General features: G+C 39.3%; 1 protein-coding gene across 1 annotated transcript in view; it reads left to right on the top strand.

The window, feature by feature from the left end:
• The window catches only part of rab26 (RAB26, member RAS oncogene family), an 86409-nt gene that overhangs the window by 17254 nt on the left and 45966 nt on the right, over positions 1-23189 (top strand). The window contains exons 3-4 of the mRNA XM_086140759.1: positions 17021-17062; positions 19742-19808. Of these exons, the coding sequence (XP_085996885.1) occupies positions 17021-17062; positions 19742-19808 (109 nt within the window). The remainder of the gene's footprint in view (positions 1-17020; positions 17063-19741; positions 19809-23189) is intronic.

Raw genomic sequence — 23189 nt, 5'->3', positions numbered from 1 at the left:
TGGGCGGCTGGAGACCAAACTCCAGGTGAATACTAATATTGTTCAATGTCTGCCTGATTCAATAGAAATGCACTCACACTGCTCAGACCTCCTCTGTTGTGTCTAGAAGTATTTCCAAAAGTATTAATAAAGTGGCCAACATGATGCATAGAGCGGGGACATTTTTCTGCAGGGTAAATAATAGCCCGAGTGTTTCTCAGAAAAAATCTGGGGTTTATTTTCGGCCACGATCATTCATGCATGTTTTGTCGACAAAAGGTTACGTTCATTTTGTCGATCCTGAAAGTAAAGCTGTAACATTTTTTAACAGCAATGTACAATTTCTTGAAACAAATTCAAACACTAAATTAATACTTTTTTTCTTTTTTTTTTTTTTTTATGGTGAGAAATACCGTTCAGAGTGTGAATCTGAATAAATGAAAATGACATGAGTTCAAACATGGGCCAGGATGAGGTGAAGGTGAAATTGAAAATCCAATCTTTTTTTTTTATATTCACTCACATATGAATAGAGACAGGGGGAATTGGAAGAAATAACCCAAAGTACTGGACGAACATAATAAATAGACATTTTTTGTCTTTCAATATATTCTTGATAAAAGCATAATAAGGAGCCACAGGGAGATTTAACACAATGTTTTATTTTCTAAACAATGTCCAATACCAATGAAAAGGAAACAGCCCAGCGTATTGTTGAAAATGTTATCTATTTATTTCTTTCCTAATGATAAATAGGATTTTTCGGTACTTTGTGAGGTGGGTGAGTGTTTTCCTGCATCTGTCTTATTCTGCTGCTTGGGATAAACATTTAGCCAACAATTGAAAGGAAAAAAAAAATCTTTGCGAGCGGAGCAAAGGCTCTGTAAAGGATCAAAATCTGAACACATCTATGCAAGAACAGAGAGAGAGAAAGTAATGGGAATTGGGGAAAAAGCAGGGTAGGACTGGGGATCTGCCATTTTCACAACTCGGATGACAATCATGGGACTTTGAAACACCAGGCCTTTAACGGCTAAACCCTACCCAGGATGGTTATAAAGTGGCTACAGCATCAAACAGTGATATTTTTTTTATGTCCAAGTGGATCACCAGTGAAGGTAAAAAGGATTCCAGACATTGAAGTTATCAGGCAATTAAAAACATTTGTTAATGATGTGGCTTGCATACCGTAATTTCCGGACTATTGAGCGTACCTCAATATAAGCCGCACTGGCTAGCCGGTCGTTATCTCGGGCTTCCTCCTGCGCACTAAAACCGTCAAAGTCGTCTTCTTCGGTGTCTGAGTTGAATGAACTCAGAATTTCCCGGTCATTTCATCAGTCCAATGTAACAAGGATAAATGTTTTAGCGGCGTGAAGCTCGTTAGCATCCCCCACCCAAAGTCCATATATTAGCCGCATCGTTGTTTACGTGAAAAAAGTCGCGGCTTATCGTCCGGAAATTATGGTATATACTGGACTGTCAAAAGTAAAGAAACCAGAGAAGACGCTTCAGCATCTGGGTCTCATTTAAGGCAATCGCAATTCCAAAGCAGGAAATGTTTTCTCCTGGGAAGCCATGCCAAAGAAGAATAACGGGACGTTTACACTTTATCCTGAGAAGCAAGAGGACAAGCCGCAAAGCTTTTCAGTGGCCAAGTCAGATCAAATATGGTCGGCTGCGCCCAAGTTTAGATCTGCGCTGGAGTTTGTCACCGTCAGGGGATATGAAAGAGTCCCACACGGTAGACAGAAAGATGGACAGGCATGTCTCCTATTAGGCACAGAGATACCAGCCTTCAAAGGGAATAGCATGTGTGTAAAAGGGTATGACATGGAATTTTATATGAGATAAGGATGACGAAAAGGGTAAATGAAGGGTTTTACTTTGGAAGTTTGATACGTGAAAAGCAACACAAAGTTAAAGATTTCAAGACTTGACTGACAGACGGAGCTGCGCGGGAATCACAGAGGTCGGACCGGAGCACAACACGGGGGAATAAATCCAACCGAGGCAGGGAGGGTGGAAGAAAATGGGCTGAGCAGGAAAGATAAAGTTTTGAAAGAGAAGGTAGGAATGGTGGTGTGTTCATGAAAAGACAAATAGAAAAGCCAGATGCAGGAAAGAAAGAGAACCAGAAGTAGAGAACGAGTCAGAGAGGGTGACAAATCCAGGATTAGCCAGACTTATTGCTAGAAACAGGTTGTGAGACGATCCGTGTCGATTCGCTGCAACATAAGGAGACGGAGAGAAAGCCAAGAAATTGAGCTACACTCACAGTAAAGCTCTGTACATTTACCTGAGATAAACCAAAAGGAATAATTCAACCCTTGGGATTATTCACTCTCATGGCAAAGCCCCTCTAGTTATGCATAAACTCAATGACATTATACAAATCAAATTGTGAATAACAAGGCGTTGTCCTTTTCATAATTACACCGAGCCGGAAATCTTACGGTCCAAAAACTCTGCGTTGAATCCCACATCAACTCCTCCCTTGTGTCCAATTCATATCCCCCAAGCATCAATGCATCTGCGTCTTTTCTGAAGGACCTATCAGCAAAAGGAGTACTGTTTGTGCAGCGTTCATCGGTTGGATGTAGATTAACTACATAGCCATTTATGTCCAACGTCCAAAAAATTAATTTCAGCAGCCTGGCATCTGAATAGGACCTGTTCTTGGAACAGATTGCTAACTTAAAACACACTGTCATTTGAGTAACATGTATGAGGGTGTAGAGATTAATGTGTCAAGAAATGGGATGAGCATTGAACTGGCTTCAACTGGATCTCAGGCCGTGATTGCTGGTACTCAGACGTCCACCCGCGGAGTAGTTTAGACAACTGGTAATTTGTCACCATTACAGAAAAGTAGTGATTCAATCAGCACAGTCTGAACTACCTCGCCGTCTCCTGTAATTGCCGCCGACCATTTCCTCACAGATCCAAACAGAACCGGCTGTCAAATATCTGTTTTATATGTTTTATACAATGCCTTTACAGTAGCAATCAAATTTCTTTCAATGTGGCAAAAAGGCATCCCCTCAACTGAAGGGGCTGTTTGCTTCTTTCTTTCTTTAGGGTGCGCTCTGTGGCTTGCAACTTAAAATGATTTTTTCCCTTCATAAGATGTTCACTTTCTTTTCAAGAAATAGCCCAAAAACAGCACTACAATGACAAGGCTGTTTTATTCCCCCCTTTTGTCAGCCAGCTCAAAAACTGCCAGCCAACAGTTTTGGGGGTTTCATGGTACCAGAGGTGTGAGCAGGAAGTTGTTGGTACATTAATTGAAACTTCATTAATTTTCAACCAAAACGCTGCCCTGTTAACAACATGAGGATTAGTATTGGAACATCAAATCAGAAAATATGTTTCATCCATTCATTCATTATCTGCATCACTTGGCAAGAGAAGGAGTTCATACAATCTTTCACTCTCTCATTCATGTATTTGGGCAGTTTTGGGCCTCCAATGAACTGCCTGCATGTTTTTGGATTGTGGAATTTTGCTATCATGGTTCAAGCACTTGTTAGCTGGGTTGGATCACAATCCAAGACAAATAAAAACCCACTTCTGACATTTTTTAGATCAGACCAAGACCACCTCCATTCAAAGGTGTTGGCAGACTTTGACTGGCCATCTGGCGGTTTTGGCAGATTCCGGTGGGCCGAGCCCAGTTCGTGAACTGCATGGCTGCTGGGACTAGCAGTGCGCTGAACAGACTGCAGGAAAAACACAAACCGCCAACTTTATGTTGGACTTGCCCATCTGACTGGGTGTTACATGGGCTACTGAAAGCAATGTGTTAGTGAGAGTAACACCTTGTCATCCGCACACTTTCTTTCAAGTGGATCTGTCCTTGCAAAGTCACATGAAAAGCAAATAAAAACCCACTTAAATCATAAAAAAATAAATGAATCAATGAGGAATGAAAAATGCCAAGATAGAGTGCTACTGTCACTTAGACTGGCTGAAGCAAGAAGGTCCCAGATTCAATCCCGAAAGGGGGGCTCACTGTGTCCGGAGATCGCATCTTCTCCCGTGTCTGCATGGGTTTCCTCCAGGTTCTTCTGTTTCCCGTCCACGATCCAAAAGCCTCAGGCAGGTTCATCAGAGACTACCAATTGCCTAGATGTGTCAAAGAGAGGATGAAGGATTATTTGTCTCCATGTAATGTCTGAATGACAGAGTGAATGGTTGTATATCTCTACACTATGTGACTGGTTCAGGGTGACCCCCACCTGACAGCCGGGGTAGGCTTTAGTAACATTAGTTAAGCCACTAGTTCAGCTTAAAAATCCTAAAGCTTCACCCCCAAAAATCTACAGTACAAATCAAAATTTAAACCACGGCAATACTTAGTGTCTTTGGAAGTACATTTCAGAAATGGCTCAGCAGCTGAAAAGTAAACATCCAGACATTACTTGTAGACTAACTGGCTTAAGACCGTACCGTTAACACAGCCTATCCAGTTAATGATAAACCAGAGCACAAATAAACTGGCGTCAATGTTTGAGAGCCTCACCGCTGTTTTCCTTAAAGTGGCCCCGAAATGAAATCCTTGTTGACCGGCTTTGTTAGGTTTTTATCAAAAACATAAGGCCGTTTCCCCCAGACTGCAAAGCTAACATGACCCAGAAAACAGATTCAAATTCTTCTCTAGCCTACCTGCATGCTGAATCTTTATATTAAGTAAACCTACTTATAATGTTACTGATGTTTCTGTGCAAGTGATCAATAAGGCAGAAGGCTGTTAAACTAATTCTGCCGGCGCAATACAATAGTCCTGTCAATGAAGCAGTGGAGGGAATTTTGCCATCTTTGATTTTATACACAACTGTGCTTTTCTAGCTTTGTCAAATCATAATGCCCTGAAAATCAAATAGTTTTGAATAACACTCAATAAACACCCAGAGATCAATTAGTGAGGGGGGGGGGAATCTTGAGATTTATATAAATTATTATAATTATTTAATCTTATTCAGTTCTTTTTTTTAATAGTTTTGAATTTAACATCTTCAAGCATATAATTTTGTTTCATTAACATTATAACTAGCAGCAGGTGGATGTTTGTAGTGACCAACAGTTGATAATGTCGTCCTATCTGACCAACACATACGGCACCAGAGTCTAGTTTACCTTGTCCAGTGGCCAGAGGCACAACTTAAATAGAATGCTACTGCCAATCCATAGATATTTAAAAAATGTGTAGGTATGCCTGCATTTGATCAAACCCCTTTTTCAGCAAAAAGGAATAATAAGTAAAACATAAAGGATCTTTTTAGAGCAATATTACACTAACTGTGACCTTTTGCATTAAACCTCTTCTTGCAGTAACTGCTCTGTTTTGAACCACTTTTGAAGATTCTAAACTTATGTATCATGTATTTATTTTTAGCAATGTGACTATAAGGGAGTTTTCTTTCCAGAATCATCAGGGCATATTATGCTGATTACTGTTTGTGAGTCCAGAATGACATTGTTTTGTTTTTCTGTCATGAATCTATGCAGGTTTTGCCCGTTTCAGTGATGGGAATCTGTGGGGGGCCAAAGTGGATGTTCATGCTACAATGCTTTGTTTTAACCTTAGGCGGTGAGGGGAAATTACTTTCTTTTATTTCCTTTTTTTTTGTTTTCAAACACTGGTGGCTTCAATCACAGAGGTAGAGCAAATCTGTCAATGTCAAATGACATGCTAATAGTAGTTTCTGTATTCATTGCTTGTGACCATCTTGTGGGGTGCGCTTTTAATATGCCATTACCTCTGTGTTTGTTTCCTCATCCTTAACCTGATCAGCGCAAAAAAATCTAACCCTCATTAAAACATTGCTAATAAGGATGTTGATGAGGCATATAGGCCAATGCATGATTTGATGTCAGTGTGTACACATATATAGCAGTGAATGAATGGTGACGCACTCACCGCAGCAAAACTCAGGTTTCTTGACTTTGTAGACCAGTTGTGGGCAAACTACGGCCCGTGGGCCACATCTGGTCCGTTGGTCTTTTTAATCTGGCCCGCCAAAGATTGGTACAGAATTTTTGTACTTGATGTGAATGCTTGAATGATTGGATCAATGAATGTGGGAGCACAGGAGATAATTTGATTTTTGGAGCTGCTTCAGAACACTTGAGAATTTTTGATTTAGCCTTTACCATGGACATACTGACACACATTAATGAGCTGGACATGAAGCTACAAGGGAAAAACCGGTTTGTGCATGAAATGCAAGCAAACTTCAGAGCCTTCAAAACCAAGCTGGTTTTATTTTCAAAGCAAATGTCAGACGATGCTCAGACAAATATATGACGAGTCTGATATGTACTGTTAACAAATGCATTTTTTATTTTTATATATATCGTATCTTGGGCTGATCTGGCCCATTTGTCAAATTTTAAGTCAAGGTGGCCCCTTTGCCAAAAAGTTCGCCCATCCCTGTTGTAGATCCTTAAAAGTTTAACTCTATTTAATTCGGTTCTCTGTAAACCACTTTCTAGATTGGTGTGAAGTTGCATGAATGGTAATTCTTTTTATAGTTCATAAGTTTCTGCTATTACATAGACTATCAGAGCCTAATTTTGACCAAATCCGCCAATATCCTCGCAACACAAGTCAACTCGTGCTGGAAAAACGTGTTCTCGCATTTGTGTTTGGTGTGTGGAATACCCAAGTAGGATTGAAATTAGTCATCTAAATTCAGGAGAAGCCCCGTGAAGTTGTTTATATTTGAAACCAGCACCTTTTAAAGTTAACAAGGCACCATAGTTTTGCACCCTGCTGACATGATCGATAGCACAGTATTTACCATAACCCTAACAAATTTCTGTGAAAAACACACTCACGGAACAGTCGGCGCTGTGGATACGATTGGGCAGACCTACAACTAATCGTTGATACTGACTAGAGAGTTATTAGTGTTACAATGGGTTCAACAGAATGGTGATGTTTAAATCACTAATGCAAATATAAGGGGAGCTCTTGAGATTGTTGTCAAATGTGTGATTGGTGAATTTTTCTGGTGGTCATGCTACTTCACATTTGTGTAAGATTTGAGGTTTCTTGCACAATATTTATGTTGAGTCACCTCCTTCCTTTGACAGTTGCTCATTTCTTACTAGATTGAACTCTTAAATCATGGTGTTAGTAATCTGATTATGCAGTAAGCAACATTTTACCATGTAATTCCACTTTCCTCTGAACAATATGTTCTAACAGTCTGATTTAACTCACTGTTTGTTTCAAGCCCAAATAGAGCAGTAATAAACATGTTTGTGCCCTTGTTTTACACGAGAATCATAATCTCTGAGGCTGTTTCAGAAAAAAAATGACAGACAGCAAGAGGTATGTGAAAGTGCCATAGCACTCTGTTCCCCAGAGCGTTTGATCAGTCTTTGCGTATCAAATGTCATTTCCTTGGCTTCTGCCAAGATCCAAGGTATTGCAGTGCCATGCCTGACACTTTTTCAGGATGACAGTTTTGTAACAAGAGTTTTGCAGACAGACAGTGGTGAGAAATATTGTTGGAATGATATTCAGAGCAATAAGTAAAACTCTGAAGACACACACATCTCCGCTCTTGATCAGAATAAAGGGGAATGTGATGCTGCTTATATCGAGTCCACCCTTTTTCAAACAGACCAAGACATATTTATGAACCCAATATATGTTGTGCGTGTGCAGGTGGGGAAGGTTTTTTGTGATATTGCAAAAGGGTGACCCATCCATCACTTTAAAAGCTGAAGTCCCAATATGTAACTATTAAATTTTCATTCAACCAAAATTCTTCTGTTCTTACAAGGCCTATGACATAGCAGCGTTTTTGGTCACAAGATTATAAAGGTTACCCAAGTTTGGTTTGGCCGATAACAGAAGGGGTGGATTAATTGATATTGAAACAAATCCTTTTTTTGGGCCAATTTTCAGAAGAATATAATTTTCGATCCTCCTTGTTACTATCATAGCTTGTAACCAACTGCATCACTGTTGTCATTTATTCATTATTATTGTATGACAATATGTGGGTGTGTGAGAAAAGAATACACAGATGGTCTTCATAGGGCCGTTATGGTGACTCAGGTGACTCCGGAAGTGCGGAGCCGAAGAAGGTATATATGTAACAATTTCATTTCTGAATTTAAATCATAGCGCTGTGAGATCAGCAATGCTAAAATCTGAACATCACGCGGACCAGTTTTCTGTAAGCAGTATTAGAACAGTTACATGAATTCTACTGATTTGAAGTTGAAATGATTTTAACCACTTATATGATATACATAGTGCTTTGTTAATTTTTTTGAATTTATTTTTATTTTTATTCATTAATGTTGTTTTGTTAAGTATTATCATTATGATGTAGACTTATGTCTATTTCCTGACATACAGAAAGCAAGTTTCTCCCTTATTTTGGATCTTTTTTTTCTAATTATCAGCTGTTTTTGAAAGTACTGCATGGACCACATAGAATTGGGTCAGGAATGACTTATTGGCCAATGTTCTGATAAGCACCTTGCATGGCAGCTCTGCTCTGTGTGTGAATGGATGATTGCACTCTAGTGTAAAGTGTTTTCACACCGTAAGGTAAGTCGGTGGAAACCATTTAAGGATTGGGTTTGTGGTTTGTGCCTCATACAATTTGAACAAAGTGTGTGTGTTATTTGGTGGACAGCAACACTAACATTATGTCCCTCCTGTCATTTGTTGCCAACTAAAATGGGTTATGTATTTTGGCCAAACAATCAATGCCCTTTTAGAAGTGAGTTAAAAAAATGTGCTTTTACTTGTGTTTACAAGCAGGATTATATTGAGGAACAACAGCATAAATATCGGATTCTTCTTTTTATTGCATGTGTGTGCGCGTGTGTGTGTGCATGCATGTTTGCATGCATGTACTGAATGTAACCTTAACCTTGGGTGAATTATCAGGTTCACATTTATATCCTTGCCATCAAGCAAGCAACAGCATGCTCTCAAGTGAAACAGTGGCTTTGCTTGATTTGCTATAAATAGCGCTCTATCACTCTGGAAATTTATCTGTAACGTGAACACGCGGGCAGCCAAAGCTGCTAGAGCAAACCCTGCTTTGCATATTGCAGGTTCAGGGAAAAAAACTGGAAAGAAAACACAATTCAAGAAGTGTTATAAAAGGTGTTTTGGTGAATCATTTAAGAGTAAAGCAACAACAAAGATATGAGAAAAAACAAAACAATTGTTGCTGTGGTGTGTGAAGGTTATGCCCTGAGCCTCAGGTGTTTTCCCCCCTCAAATGTTACAAAAGTTCATAACCTAGCACATGTTAACAATGCACTGACTGCAATGTTTGGTTTTTGTCCTCATTCCTTACATATTTATATGAAATGATTGTAAAAAAAAAAAATAGATATATTTTTTTCCAAAGCTGTATTTGAAGTCAGCCAAATTGTGTTGAATCACCTATTGGCTATGTACAGTGTATGACACACATTAAGTATAATACAGATTCAGGACAGTCACAGAAAATTAGAATATTGTGATAAAGTTCTTTATCTTCTATAATGCAATTACAAAAACAAAAATGTCATACATTCTGGATTCATTACAAATCAACTGAAATATTGCAAGCCTTTTATTATTTTAATATTGCTGATAAGATGTAAGCCCTGAAGAAAACTCAAAAATCCTATCTCAAAATATTAGAATATCATGAAAAAGTAAATTTTGTTTTTTTAATTGCATTACAGAAGATATAGAACTTTATCACAATATTCTAATTTTCTGAGACAGTCCTGTATACAGTGTGTGCCACACATTAAGTATAATACACATATACAGTGTATGGCACACACTAAGTATAATACACATATACAGTGTATGGTACACATTAAGTGTAACCTAAAGATATGGCATGTAGTACAGTATTCACCGACTCCTTGCTCGGACCACCTGTTTTGACTTCTAGCTGCTGGGTTTGTCACTGACAATCAACATACTTTTTGTGATTTATTAATTTAGTCACCCCCTTTTATTTTTTTATGTATTTGCTTGCTTTCTTGTTGCCTAATGTTCTTCCAGAAACGTCCCTTAGATAGTTTCCTGGTGAAACGAATGGCTGTCTACTTTTGTCAAGTGGGGAAAAAGAGAAGACGCGTGAAAGTAACGATTTTCTCTTTTTCTGGAAGAGACAAGCGCCGGTGCTCTGATGTTTGCACCTCTTAAACCACTTTTAAGTTTCTTGCACCCTCAGAAACCTCTTTTCTCCACTGGTCACGTTTTCATCTCTCGGGTTGTTAGGCCAGTTCTGGTTTTGCGATTATAAGATCAAAACAAAGATAGAGAGCAAGGCAGTGAAGTTGCACTGGACAATGAAAAGGAGGCCAGTCTTAGGAGGTGAAACAATAAGAGATGAGGGGTCCAGCCGAGCCTCTGGTTATGGGAAAACTATTACAAGCGTAGCCATGCGGTGCACTGCCGATGTGAGAGTGCAGGTTAGAAAAAGAGAACTGCGGGTTGGAAGGTGTCCCGCGCGTGGGTTGATGCCGCGAGTACAGTTTTAAAACATACGTTTTGACTGTTGTATGAACTGAAATAGCACTGGTAGATATTTTCAACCACTCAATATTCAGTTTCAGTATAACATTTAGTTACATTTAGATGCATAGTCATAAACACAATAAACCTACTATCCCCTCCCCAGATCATAAACAACCTTTTTTTTTTTTTTTTTTTTTTTTTGGGGGAACGGAGTGTGCTACCAAAACTGAAAAAAAAAAAAAACAGATTGTGTTTCTGAGCTCATGAAAGATTGACTTCTTTTGTGAGGCGGGTTTCTCACAGCCCAGTGGGTCTACAAACAAGCCATAATGGTAATAAAAAAATACTTGTAACAACTTTATTTTTTAATATCTAGAGCAGTGTGACACAAAGTGATTTAGCAAAATATAGGGAGGCATTGTTGTTTAATCACTGTTTTTAATTTTTAATGTTTTTATTTTTAAAACTTTTAATACTTAAATACATAAGTATGCCTGTAAAATTATTTTTTCTTGTTTTTACACAATGCAGTATAAGTACCTCTAACAAAATAAAGGCTCTGCAGAGTTCATCCAACACTGCTCAAGTGACATATTTAAGCGGTGTGAGACAAGGTGTGCACATATTGCTTTTATTTATCTATTTCCAATTCTGGTTATTTGTTTAAAGTTCTTTGATCAACAGAGTTGCCAATGATTGGAAGGCTGTGGTACAAGCAAGAGCCGGACTCTGCTCTCAGTCCTTGTTCCTGCATTGCAGTTCCACGATGGCGCCGCAGTGGGAGGCACATTTGAATGAGACTAAACAAAAAGCCTGGTGCTGTTAGTCATTGAAAGACACCTCTAATTGGATAAGAATCCACCTTATCATAGGAACTGTGTGTGGGTGATTCTTCCAGAACAACTTTATGAGCTTTGCGAAAATTCTTGCATACCTTTAATTATGTCTCCGCTGGTCTGAAGGTCTTCTGTACATATTTCTTCTCCTCCTCTTTTGTAGCTTGTGCTGCTGTGATCCCACCAAGTAAAAATAGCAGCCGCATTCAGAGTTGTCACACAGACCATTGTTTTTTCTTAAGACTAGGACTAATTTTAACCAACTTGTTTTTAAAATCCCATCCTCTTCTTCCAGGCTTCAGCAACAAGCTTCATGTTGGGTCTGTGTCAATCCAAACAATGAGTTTAATGCACAGGACTGGCTATAGATAGAACTGATGTGAATATAAATGTTATTAATATAATTCTATAATCAATGTAATGGTAATATGCCATTTCTTGTCAGTCTAAGGTTTTCTTGACCACCACCTGTCGTGTCTCTGTATGTTGGTTCATTCAACAACAGTAGGTGAACACTGCTACCCCGAATTTAGTATATTGTCACCATTCTTAACTGTCATTCTCTGAAATTTCATAGTAAAGTCACCATTTGATATTATTATTCAAAGAACAATACACTGAAAAGCATATTTCATCACAAGTTACATTAATAATATATTATGATGTCATGTTTGTCAATGAGTTAGTCACGGAATATACTTTACATCTTGTGGTACACATTCCCATAAAGGCATGTTCGATAATCAGCGTAGTCCTAAAATCTGTTATTTATAAGTGTGGATTCTGTAAGTAGGTTTAAAAAGGACATGGTCAAATTACAGGTGAGATCAGAAAAGCGAAAGAGAAGTTACTCACGAGGTCATTAGTATCGTATTTTTTTTCCTCTCATTGCGCGTATGTGTGTGTGTGTGTGTGTGTCTGTGTGTTTGTGAGTCGAGGCGATGCAATCTCTCCTCGCCAAAGGTCAGTGAAAAAATGATTCGATTTCTCTATAAACAGATCTCAAAAGGGCCACAGCTCGAGACGCTACTGGAATATTAGCACAAATAGCAGCAGATTATCCCGCTATACACCTCAGACTTAAAGTAGGGCAAAATTAGCATTGTGCTGAGAAGTTTTGTCCTTTTTTTAACTGAGAAACTTGTTGGTGCACGTGTTGGATGGAGTGCCTGAATGTCCGCAGGTGTTCGGTTCACATTGAGCTTGTCCTTCTAGGTCACCCTGAAACACAGATGTCTGCCTTGATAATTTATGTAGTTAACAAGACAAGATATAATCCTTAAATAATGGCCTGCTGTGCCCGGGGGATGCTTAGATTTTCTAAAATTATTTAATACGGCTAAATAAAAGGGTGAAAGGATCCCACAGTCTTTCCATAAACGGAAGTTGGAAGGTCACAGATTGTTATAAATGTTTTTTTCCACCATATGTGCAGACCCTGTGATTAGAACCAGTGTAAAAAAGAAAAAATATTTTCAATTTACCTTTTGCTGCTTTAGATTATCATATCAGCTAATCAGTTGGAGCTCCATTTGATTATAAAAGCTGAATTCTAATGCGGACTGATATCAACTTATATTTAACCACCCGGCTCACTCACGTCTTTACCTGAGTGTGAATCCCAATCAAGACAAATCTGCCTCTGCAATGATTTGCCCTTTAAACAAACTTGCATGATTCTCCCTTCAACAATGGATTTCGGATAAGAGCGGAACACAACAGCGCTGCTTATTGGTGCAAAAGTCTCCAAACATTTTTCTCTTGCCTGCTGAAAATAGTAGAAGTGAAGAAAGAGCTGTTTTAGAATGAATAGACGTGGAAAAGTCAACCCTTCTATCTACGCATCCTCTTTCATTCATTACTGACATGTTTAGTTTTCTTAATGAGTCACCAAAAAAATATGGAAAATGTTCAATTTAGAATGAGCCCCTAATAGATGAGAGTTACTGGCTGGAGTTCAAAAAATCCCATCCCATGTCGTTATTTTGGCACATTTAGGCTTTTGGCTTCCAAAACCAAAAGTCGACAACACAGTAAAAAGGCCACAGGCGGCTGAGCTGGTAGAAGGCTATATTTCTTTAGGCTCATAAGATGATGCATCATTTCACCTAATAATGATGGCACTTTCTCTTACAGAGGCAAGGTGTCACTCCCTCGATGCATATTGATAAGTGGCATATGCTGCCGTGTTTGGAGATAGTGAAATCTAAGAAAACGAACGCTATTATTCCTACAATGTTAAAACTGCATTGTTTCTGTTGCAGAGCAAAAACATTAAATAAAGACAAAATAAAACATTCTAACGAGATTATTCCAGCTGATGCTCGACAAGAGGTGGGATTCACCCTGGACCGGTTACCAGTAGATCAAAATGGGAGATCACACTCTGCAGTTGGATAACATAACAAGCCATGCCATTTAAATATAGGAACTTCTTGCCGTGAAGTAGGAGTGTGAACCCTGAGACCAGAATATAAAGTGTAAATTACAATATAAGAATGCACATATATAGTTTACATGTTCTTCCAGTGTCTTAGTGGGTTTCATCCAGGTTTTCCGATTTCCTCCCACAGTCCAAAAACTTGCAGTAGGTTAATTGGAAAAATTCCCCAGATGTGCAAATGAGAGAGTGAATTGTTGTACATCTGTTTATGTGGCCCTGCGCAACCAGTCCAGGATGTAACCCGCCTCGCGCTCCATGGCAGATGGGATAGATTCCCCTGAGAAGGATAGCGGTACACAATGGATGGATCAGAATCAGAAAAAAAACTTTATTTCTCCCCGAGGGGCACTTGGGAACATGTGAACATCAAAAGTAAGAAAAAAAGAAAATTTTAAAGAAAAGAGAGAGAAAAAGAGAATCCAGAGAATGTGGATACTATATTTTCAAAGAACTTTTTTCAGATTTTTTTTTTTTTCATTGTGTCTGTCCTTTTGTCATTGCATACATTTCTTTCATAGAGATTTTAGCTTTTCATTGAAGTCGGATTATAGTGATGCGTATTGTCTTTTATATTTACCATGAAATTAATCTGGCATGTTTTTTTTTTTTTCTTTATCCAGAAGGACCCCACCCCCCATAGTTCTTGTTCATCGGTCTGCTCTGCATTGACTGACACTGTGACCGTGATGCGACATTTACAAGGGGTGATGCAATTTTTTTCTTTTTCATGTCAGGAAGACTCTACCCCCTTTCTTTCGGGGACAGCCAAATAACAAGGGCTTTACGAGCCTCCATTCGTGGAGCTCAAAGGTCTCTCAGCAGGTAGAGGTTCAGAGAACTGGTTTCAAGAACCGATGACAGTTGAGTTTAATGCCAACTTAAAATCGGTGAGCCATTTATATCCTCCAGCTGTTGCAGAGGGCATCTGGTGTTGTCCTTCTTCAAGAAACGGGCCTTTGGAGGTGTCAGATTAGCTGAAGTTAGTTTTTGTTACACATGGGTGGGACAGAAGTAAGGCGGTTAAAAACTTCTGAATATGAAATATATTCATGCTTATTCAAATTAACTGTTCTCATAAAATGAATATGCAAGTCAGGTCTGTTAACATCCCACCTTGGTTATCCCCAGATGTTTCAATCTAGAGCTTCATGAACATACAGATGGGAGCTGAAAATGTTTCTCCTACCTCTAATGCTGCTTCTGAGCAGCTACTCACTCACGGCCTAAATATGAATTACTGTTGTAAGCTGGGCTAAATGAAGCTTGGAAATTGCCACATTTGCCATGTGGGTAATGATTAGTTAAACTAACTATAACTCAGCGTATTCCATGCAATATGGATGAAATGCATTCAGAATGAGACTGTGTGCTGCTGGTAAATTCATTTATTGTTCTGCGCTGCAATCAGGGTTAGGAAATACAGGTTGAATTTTTCAGTCGTGATTGTTTTGAATGCAAAGCATGGAACTACCTATTACTGTTAAAGTCGCTGTTCATATACTAATGTTTTCCAATTTCCCTGAAAGAAAAGGGTCAGCGCTCCACCTCAAGTCTTTACAGGAGGGTCACTCACACAGAAAATAGACAGATGACCAAAACCCCTTTCTCCTTATTTCACGTTGGCCTCTTCTTCTGTCGCCACAGAAACACCACCGATCAATAAGGATCCCTTTTCAGGATGGAAACACATATTTACTAGGAAGTGAATTTGTGACAGAATGTCATGTGACAGACAAGCGTTCCCAATGTCCAATCATTTGAAAGAGATGGATTCTATCACGCCATTATTTACAACTTAACCTTTTCTCAAATCTCAATCTGAGATTACTCCTATTCTTACAATTTCACTTGGCACTCCATTTGATAGTTATAAAGACATAGTAATTAATATTGTTGAATAGTTATTTCCCTCTGGGAAAGCGATGACAGATCTGATATTGCCACCCCCAGAGTGCAGCTAGTCGGACCGCCTTCACAAACTTCACAAAGAAAAGAAAGTCAAAAGCATCTATCAAGTATTTATGTTTGGACCACTTTTTTCATTATTTTCTCTGTAGATTGAGCCAGGTGTCCATCAACTGTCTACCAGTTCCCCTTTTTCTCTTTATGGATGTCAGCCCTTCTTTTTCACTGACAGAAACATCATGAACCAAAACTTGAACCACTGGACTGCAGCCGATGTGCCTGTTCTATCAAGGCCTCACTGCAGCCTTGAACCTTTTACATGACATTTCTAATGGAAAATGAGCATGAAATGACATAACCCTTCACCTACAGCTCGTCCCTTGCAGTACGGAATTCTAAGAATGCCCGTTTGAAACTACATTCCTAGAGTTGGTCTACCTGCAGGTCTTTTGCATTTTTTTAATCCATCGTTATCCATAGAAGTAATAGCATAAATATCATGGCGTCTGTTCAGATAGCAACAGAGCAAAGACCTGCTGTTGAAATTATTCATTGGAGAAACAATTGTTTTTTTTGTTGGCGGAGGAAAAAAAAAATCCAAGACAACAATTTGAGTCCTACTTATGCAGCCAGCTAACTCCCAGGGGTCTTCGATCGATTACACCCCGCAACTGGAAACTGAGAAAACAGATTACATGTTTTGAACTTTCATCATTTGAAAAGCATCTACTGTACCTCGGTGCATTTGCCAATTTCTACGTGAGCACATTAAATAGATTTATAAGCACTCCAGCCCTGGGTCGTGACCGAGGCCTTATCTATGATGTTTGGCGTCTTTTATGACAGGGCATGTAGGAATATTAGTCAACTGTGATTTGTTTTGGTTTTAAAATCGAAGAAAACCACACAGGACACCTTTCAAAGAGATCCCTTGGAATAAACATGTCAGTTTACTGATTGTTTGCAGTGATAACAGTAAAGCAGTGTGTGTGGGTGTGTGTGTGTTTGCTTACTTGTGTCCTGCATATATTTCACACACACACACTTTAACATGACGGTGTGCTGGCAACCCAGCAATAACCGTGAGCCAAACACCTCATTGCACCAACGATGGTCACAGATAGTCCATAAATCTGCATTTTTTTTTACATCTCTTTGGACTTATTTTACATCGTGTTTAATTTTAGACATTTTTTTTTGCCAATGAGCACATTTTTAGTTGATGCTTCTGTAATATTCAAAATAGGTTATTGCGCTCTCTTTAGTCATGTGGATTTACCTCTCGTCTTTTCCGCACATGTGGATTTGCAATTATTTTAACATGTATATATTTCTTTCTTTGTCTTTCAGAATAAAGTTATGAATATTGATGCTGTGAAAGTCAAACTTCAGGTAAGAAGATTTTTTTTTGTTTGTTTTTCGACAAATTGGGTCGATGGTTAACAAGACCGTGAATTGCTTCTATACATCTTCATTACCTTCTGAAATAGAAATGAAGCCATAACTTAATGAAGCCACAGTAAATCTTTATCAGTAATTAGCCCGCTTTTGTGATTGGCTGAAGACGAGTTAGGGAATAGGCGACTTTTTACCGTGTTATCAAAGCTGAAGTTATGAGGGAGAGTGCATCGAGGGCTTCATCTGACACAGACTGATGGCTCTTCCACCTCGACTACGATGCAAATGCTTTAACAGTCAACGAATCCGTGTTCACAAACCCGTCAGCCTGTCAGAAGTCCTATACCAGAATAAACCTCAATGATTCAAAGTGTTCATTTTCGATTTTACAGTCTGGTAACATGCTTTTCTGTGGAATGACATCCTTACTTTGCCGTCCATGGTGCGTCCAGATAAGTATAATAAATAAATAATAATAATAAAAATACTGATGTAATAGTGCAGGGAAGTAAAAACAGTGCGGGGAAATGTAAACATGCACAAAGAGTAGGTGTCCAAGCTTAAGTTGAGTGCAGCTTTGAGTGTGCAACTCACAAAGTGCAGGTGTGGGTTTTATGCATATACTTTAAATAGGCAGTTAAGGTAGAACAGTGATGGACTCCAGTCAGTTGTTCAGGATCTGATGGCATTTGGGTTGAACGACTTCTTCAGTCGTGTCGTTCTACATATCACACTCTTGTACCTCCGGCCAGAGGGTAGGACTGTAAACGGTCCGTCTTGGGGGCGGGCGTGGTCCTTGGCGATGGAGGCAGCTCTCCTATGGACTCTGTGGTGGTAGATGCTCTCCAGAGAAGGCAGTCAGGTTCTGCTGATCTTCTCTGCAGTCTTTACCGCTCGCTGCAGGCGGTGCCGCCGTACCACATAGTGATGCAGCTGGTTAAGATGCTCTCAATAATGCAGCTGTAGAAGTTGCTGAGGATCTTAGGCCACACGCCAAACCTCATCAGCCTCCTCCACTATCCTCTCCTTTGTCTTGTCCTTGTAGACTGTGAGGATGTCGTCCTCACACCGTGACACTGGACCGGCCGCCTCCAGTATTGCCGTTTCACCTTTTAAGATTATGTGACAATAAAAATTATGTGTCAATAAAAATGGTGGATATTTGACTCCGTGGTATGTGGGAGTGAATGATCACATTAATCTCCCACATGGCTCTTTTTACGGGTGAGCTGGGAAGCACATTAATCAGCCTCATGACCTGAATCCAGTCAGGGACCTGAAGGTGAAAATGTATCAACAACCTCAATAATAATAACAAAGAAGGCAAAAACATTTGCAGTATTTTACTTTGGTTTTATATCTCTAACCTGCGAATGAACTTTTTTTCATGTCTCCCATCTACTTGCATTGCAGTAGGAAAAAAAAGGCGCTGAGCAACGCAGTGCATCCATTAGTGACAGAAGAGGTGACAGTGATTAAGTCCGCCACTGTGTGTAGGAGTTTATGCGCTGGTTTGTAGAGTAAGCAAGGCGTGCAAGTAGAATAAAGCATTTGGAATGAGACGCTTCGAACGTTTACATTGTCATTATAGTGTAAGGAGGGAATCGGTTGAGCGGGTTCAATCTGTAGGAGGAGGCAACCGTGTTGTCGGCTGATGGGAGCTGACTCTTATCATCAAATCACAGCTAATCAAAGCCTGTCTGAATTAAAGCTACGTTCATTTTTTTTTTTTAATATGGGAGATCGGCTCGAGATGAGGAATGTAGATTAATAAAGTGGGAAAAATTAAATAAAAGACTCCTTACAGCACAGTTCAAACTGAAAGGGGTACATGTACCAGGTCAAGTGGAAACAGAGAGTCAGTAAATCATATTTAAGTCAAATTTGACGTGCACCTATTAAATAAAAGAACCAAACCCAGGTTGCATTGATACTAAAACTCCTCGACAGATCTCACTGAACTTTAAGTTAAGCGGCTTGTGTATGCTTTGATGTGGAAGGATAAAAGGTGTGCTTTGAAGAAAAAATCAGTTGTACTGTAAAAATATTTCGATAGAATTTCCCAAATTATACTCCCATTTACAATTCAGATTGGTGAACTCGAGGCTGATAGTGATCAGTCGTTGAATTTAGCATTTACCTGTTATGTCCTTACTGTTCTTGGTGCTGTTAACATTTAGAGTATCCCCAGCATGGGCCTTATATTGGACTACATTTGATTACATGTACTTTATTAACTGTGAAGTGAGGCTATTCCTTTTGATTTGTATGCTTGTAAAATTATATTAAATTCTCATTTGAATGATCCCCTTTTCGTCTTTGAATAAGTATTAATTATTATAGTATGCTAAAAACATGCAGTATGTGATAATGTAAGACTGATATGGTTCAAAATATATAGAAATGAAATAAAATAATTGTAGTAAATAGACCCAATTAAATATGTCTCATATTTTAATGCTGTCTGTGCACTGCAAAGATCAAAAAACAAAATATTTGACAAAGATACCCATGTATATTCTTGCTTAAAGTATTCCGTTTTTCTTCGATGCTCATTAAGAGTAGCCGAGAGCTGCAAAATGCAGCAGGTACCGGGGAATTTATATGCTGAAAAATTTTAAATTTCTGATTATATGGCTTGGAATTAAAAGTTTTTCTGTTGTTTTTGTTTAGATTTGGGACACCGCTGGCCAGGAACGTTTCCGTAGTGTCACACACGCCTACTACCGGGATGCTCACGGTAAGACTCCGACCTCTTCCACCTAACGTTCCTAACTTTTTCTTAAGTGCTGTCCTTCCTTTGTTTCATCAGCTGCATGATTGTAACGCAAACACTTAAGCTGCAGCTGATTTGAAAGAATGTGTGCGCGCATGTGTGAGTGCATGCAGACGCTGGTCGGGGACTCTGTGACGAGCACATAAATGAGTCTTCCTGGCACACAGTCAGGGGTGGGACATCACTGAGCATCCCCATGTGTGTTTGTGACACTGTGCATGTGTTGCAGTTATATTTCCAACGGCCCCAGAGTACCGATACAAGCCCCAGGCTAACATGAATGAGCAGGTGTTATGGAACACACACTCACACACATAAACACACCGGGCTGATCTGTTTAGCTGTGTAAGAAAGAAAGAAAGAAAGAAAGAAGCATCAGAACCGACAGTCGTTGTAAATTTATGTCGCACTTGTATCTTTATGGTATGTAAAAGAGCTATACTCTAAATATGGCCTGGATGGATTTGCATGTGTTATTGTTTTTGTGTGTGTGTGACCTGTAATGCAGTAATCTAATGCACCAGTTTATCCTCACTGATCTTTGACAAAGCACCCAGCCAGCCCAGTAGCCCTCCTCTGAGTGGTCTGCCTGCAACTGACTTTTAAATAAAGCTCATTCAGTCTGACAGGCATGACCGGGGGAGAGGAAGCGGTTCGAAACACCGCTGACACGAAAGCTGTCGATGCCAGCAAACTAATGGACAGTTTCTTATGAGTCAAGCTCTTAAACTTAAAGACTGGACAGTTGGAAGACTCTGCCTCATTTGTGAACTGACAGGTAGAAGTGAGCAACTTCTAAATCTTAAAAGAACAACATTTGTAGCTCGAGTTCAAAGAAAATTCGACACCATTTTCCCCATCGTTCTTTGTAGTAGAACAAAAATCAGAATATTTAGTTTGGAGGAAAGGTGATTTCTTTTTGTCAGATTGAGTCATGAAGTCGAACTTTCCTCTGGACTAAAATCCCGGTGCCATCTGTTACGATAAAAATTAAATCTGGAAGGGCTCAACTGAAGATTCCAACCGCCTTAATGAAGATTCAATGTGATTGACCTGCCAGTGTTTGTAACAGAAATATCTGCAAGACTGCGTGTTATGTCACCACTGAAGCAAAAATAACTCCTTGCATAAAAATGACTCACAATTCATACTCATTCCAAGCGAACTCTCTCGCTCGCTCAATCGCTCTGCTCGAGACAAACGTGCGTCACTCGGTGTTGGAATCTGCAACGCAGTTAAAACTTCTTAAATTAGATAGATTTCAGAACTTTCGATATTTGCATAGATACTTAGCATATGTGATTTTATGTGTTCTTTTCCAGTCTGAGGTCCATAACCTCATGCGTAGTATTTTCCACACTCTTCTAATAAAAAGAGGAGCCTCGACATTGAAAAATAAGGGTGAATGGTTGTTTTCATCTGCAGATGTGTGTGTTAAAGGGTGATTGACTGGTGACGAGACCGCGGTGAACCCTGCCTCTTGCCCAAAAGGCTGCAGAACCCCCATCCCTTCCGTGACACTGAGTGCTAGATAAGCAGTATAGAATACGAATGAATGAAATAAAAAGACAAATTAAAAAAAAAAAAGGAACAGTTTTTTTTTTCCACGTTTTTCATTTGCTATTCATAAGTCTGAAATATTATCTCCCCCTCCAGCTCTGAACCTACAATTTTACCTGGCAATCCTCTGAATTCAGCCGGCGTGCTCCTCCTTTTACAGGAGCTTGCTTCGCTCCTTTTACAGTCGCTCTTTAAATGCATAATATTCGACCGTATCGTCTACGTCTGACTGGACACACTTCCTATTCCCCCAGCACGCGAGTTCTTGTGGACATATTTCTCTCAGACGAACAAAGTGACATGTAACATTTTTACATTGAATATCAACCAAAACATTTTCAATCTACTTTGATAAATGTGTTTTGTGTTAAATGACAAACTCCGCAAACTCTTCACGACATTCATGGCATTTTTTCTTCATTCTCTGTAAACACAGAATCTTCGTTTCATCTTTCCTAACGCACCCATTGCATACCTCAAGGCTTTTACATGCTTTTCTGGAAAATACAATCTTCCGCTCCTTTTCCTGAGCCTTATCTCAGGTTTGTACTTTTGTTATAAGCCCAAAACCTTCAGGAGGCATGTTTCGATCACAGACTTTAACAAAGATGGGCCCGTCTTCTGCAGATAGTCTTTTCTTTGCTCTGTGTCGTGACGGGATTTTATTTTTCCCTACTGAGGAGGAATTCTTTGATCATCTACACTAGTTGTCTTCTCTGCCCCATTCCTTCTGCCGTTGCCAAGCTTCATGTTGATCTGGTAACTCCAAGTATTTGATCTCTGTCCTAATACTTTAATTTTTATGTTGAATTTTTTTGTGTATTTTAGTGATGGCTTTGTTTTATTTGCCGTGACACCTCTTTCAATCTAATGTTGACAGTTCCTTTGAAAAGCCCTCTGATTTGAGTCATTTGATTCAGCTTCAGGCCAACGTGTTATGAATGTCATAAAAACAGGCCATTACTGGCCGTGAAGGTTAATTTCCAAACCTCTAAAAGGGATTCATTCTTTCAGTTTTATGAATCTAAGTGCATAATAGCAGTAAATATTGGAAAATACCTCGGATTCATATTTTCAATAAAACTTCTCCCGCCTCTTAGTATCAAAAACCCCTCCTCTAGAAAGTTCTTGCTTTCTACCATGTCTGGGCATACTGACCTTCAAGGTGAAGGTAAAAAAGATTGTCCTTTGTCTTTGTTTGGTTTCTGGATTTTTAAGAGGAGTCAGCTTAAACACTTGTTCAAGGTCAGAAAAAGGGAAGTGGTCCCACTTCCGCTAAGAATATATTCTTTTTCTAATTTATGACCCGGTTTGAATCTAATCTAATCTCATTTGCTCTCCAGCAAGTTAAATACATCATTTATCAAACAGCCACACATTAATTCATATTATAGTATGTTCAGCTTGACAAAGACATGGTGCACCGGACTTCTTCCTGCATGATGGTGCCGAAGGATGCGAGCGTGAATTTGGTATCTAAGTGATTTTCAATGAGTTTCGTAGTGTAGAATATCCCCTGATATGAATTACTTTGCAGAAACTTTGCAGAGAAGCAATTCCTTTAACTGGCACGTCTAATGGCACTCATTATGGAAATAAGACCAACGATTAATGAAACTATAATTTGGCACTGAATTTCAGGAAAATCTGGTGGTTGGGCTGGTAGCGATGCCCAAGCCCATGACTTAGTACAGAATGGCTGTGGGAATCTTGTGGGAGATTAAAACATGGCAACGAAACATTTTGTCGCCCCTGACGGCCGTAGATGTTTAATTCATTCAGCTT

Source organism: Fistularia commersonii, chromosome 33 (genome assembly GCF_037954325.1).
Source record: "Fistularia commersonii isolate RoL2024-O1a breed Wild chromosome 33, RoL_Fcom_v1.0, whole genome shotgun sequence".
Classification (NCBI taxonomy): Eukaryota; Metazoa; Chordata; class Actinopteri; order Syngnathiformes; family Fistulariidae; genus Fistularia; species Fistularia commersonii.
This window is presented reverse-complemented; position numbering and strand designations above follow the sequence as displayed.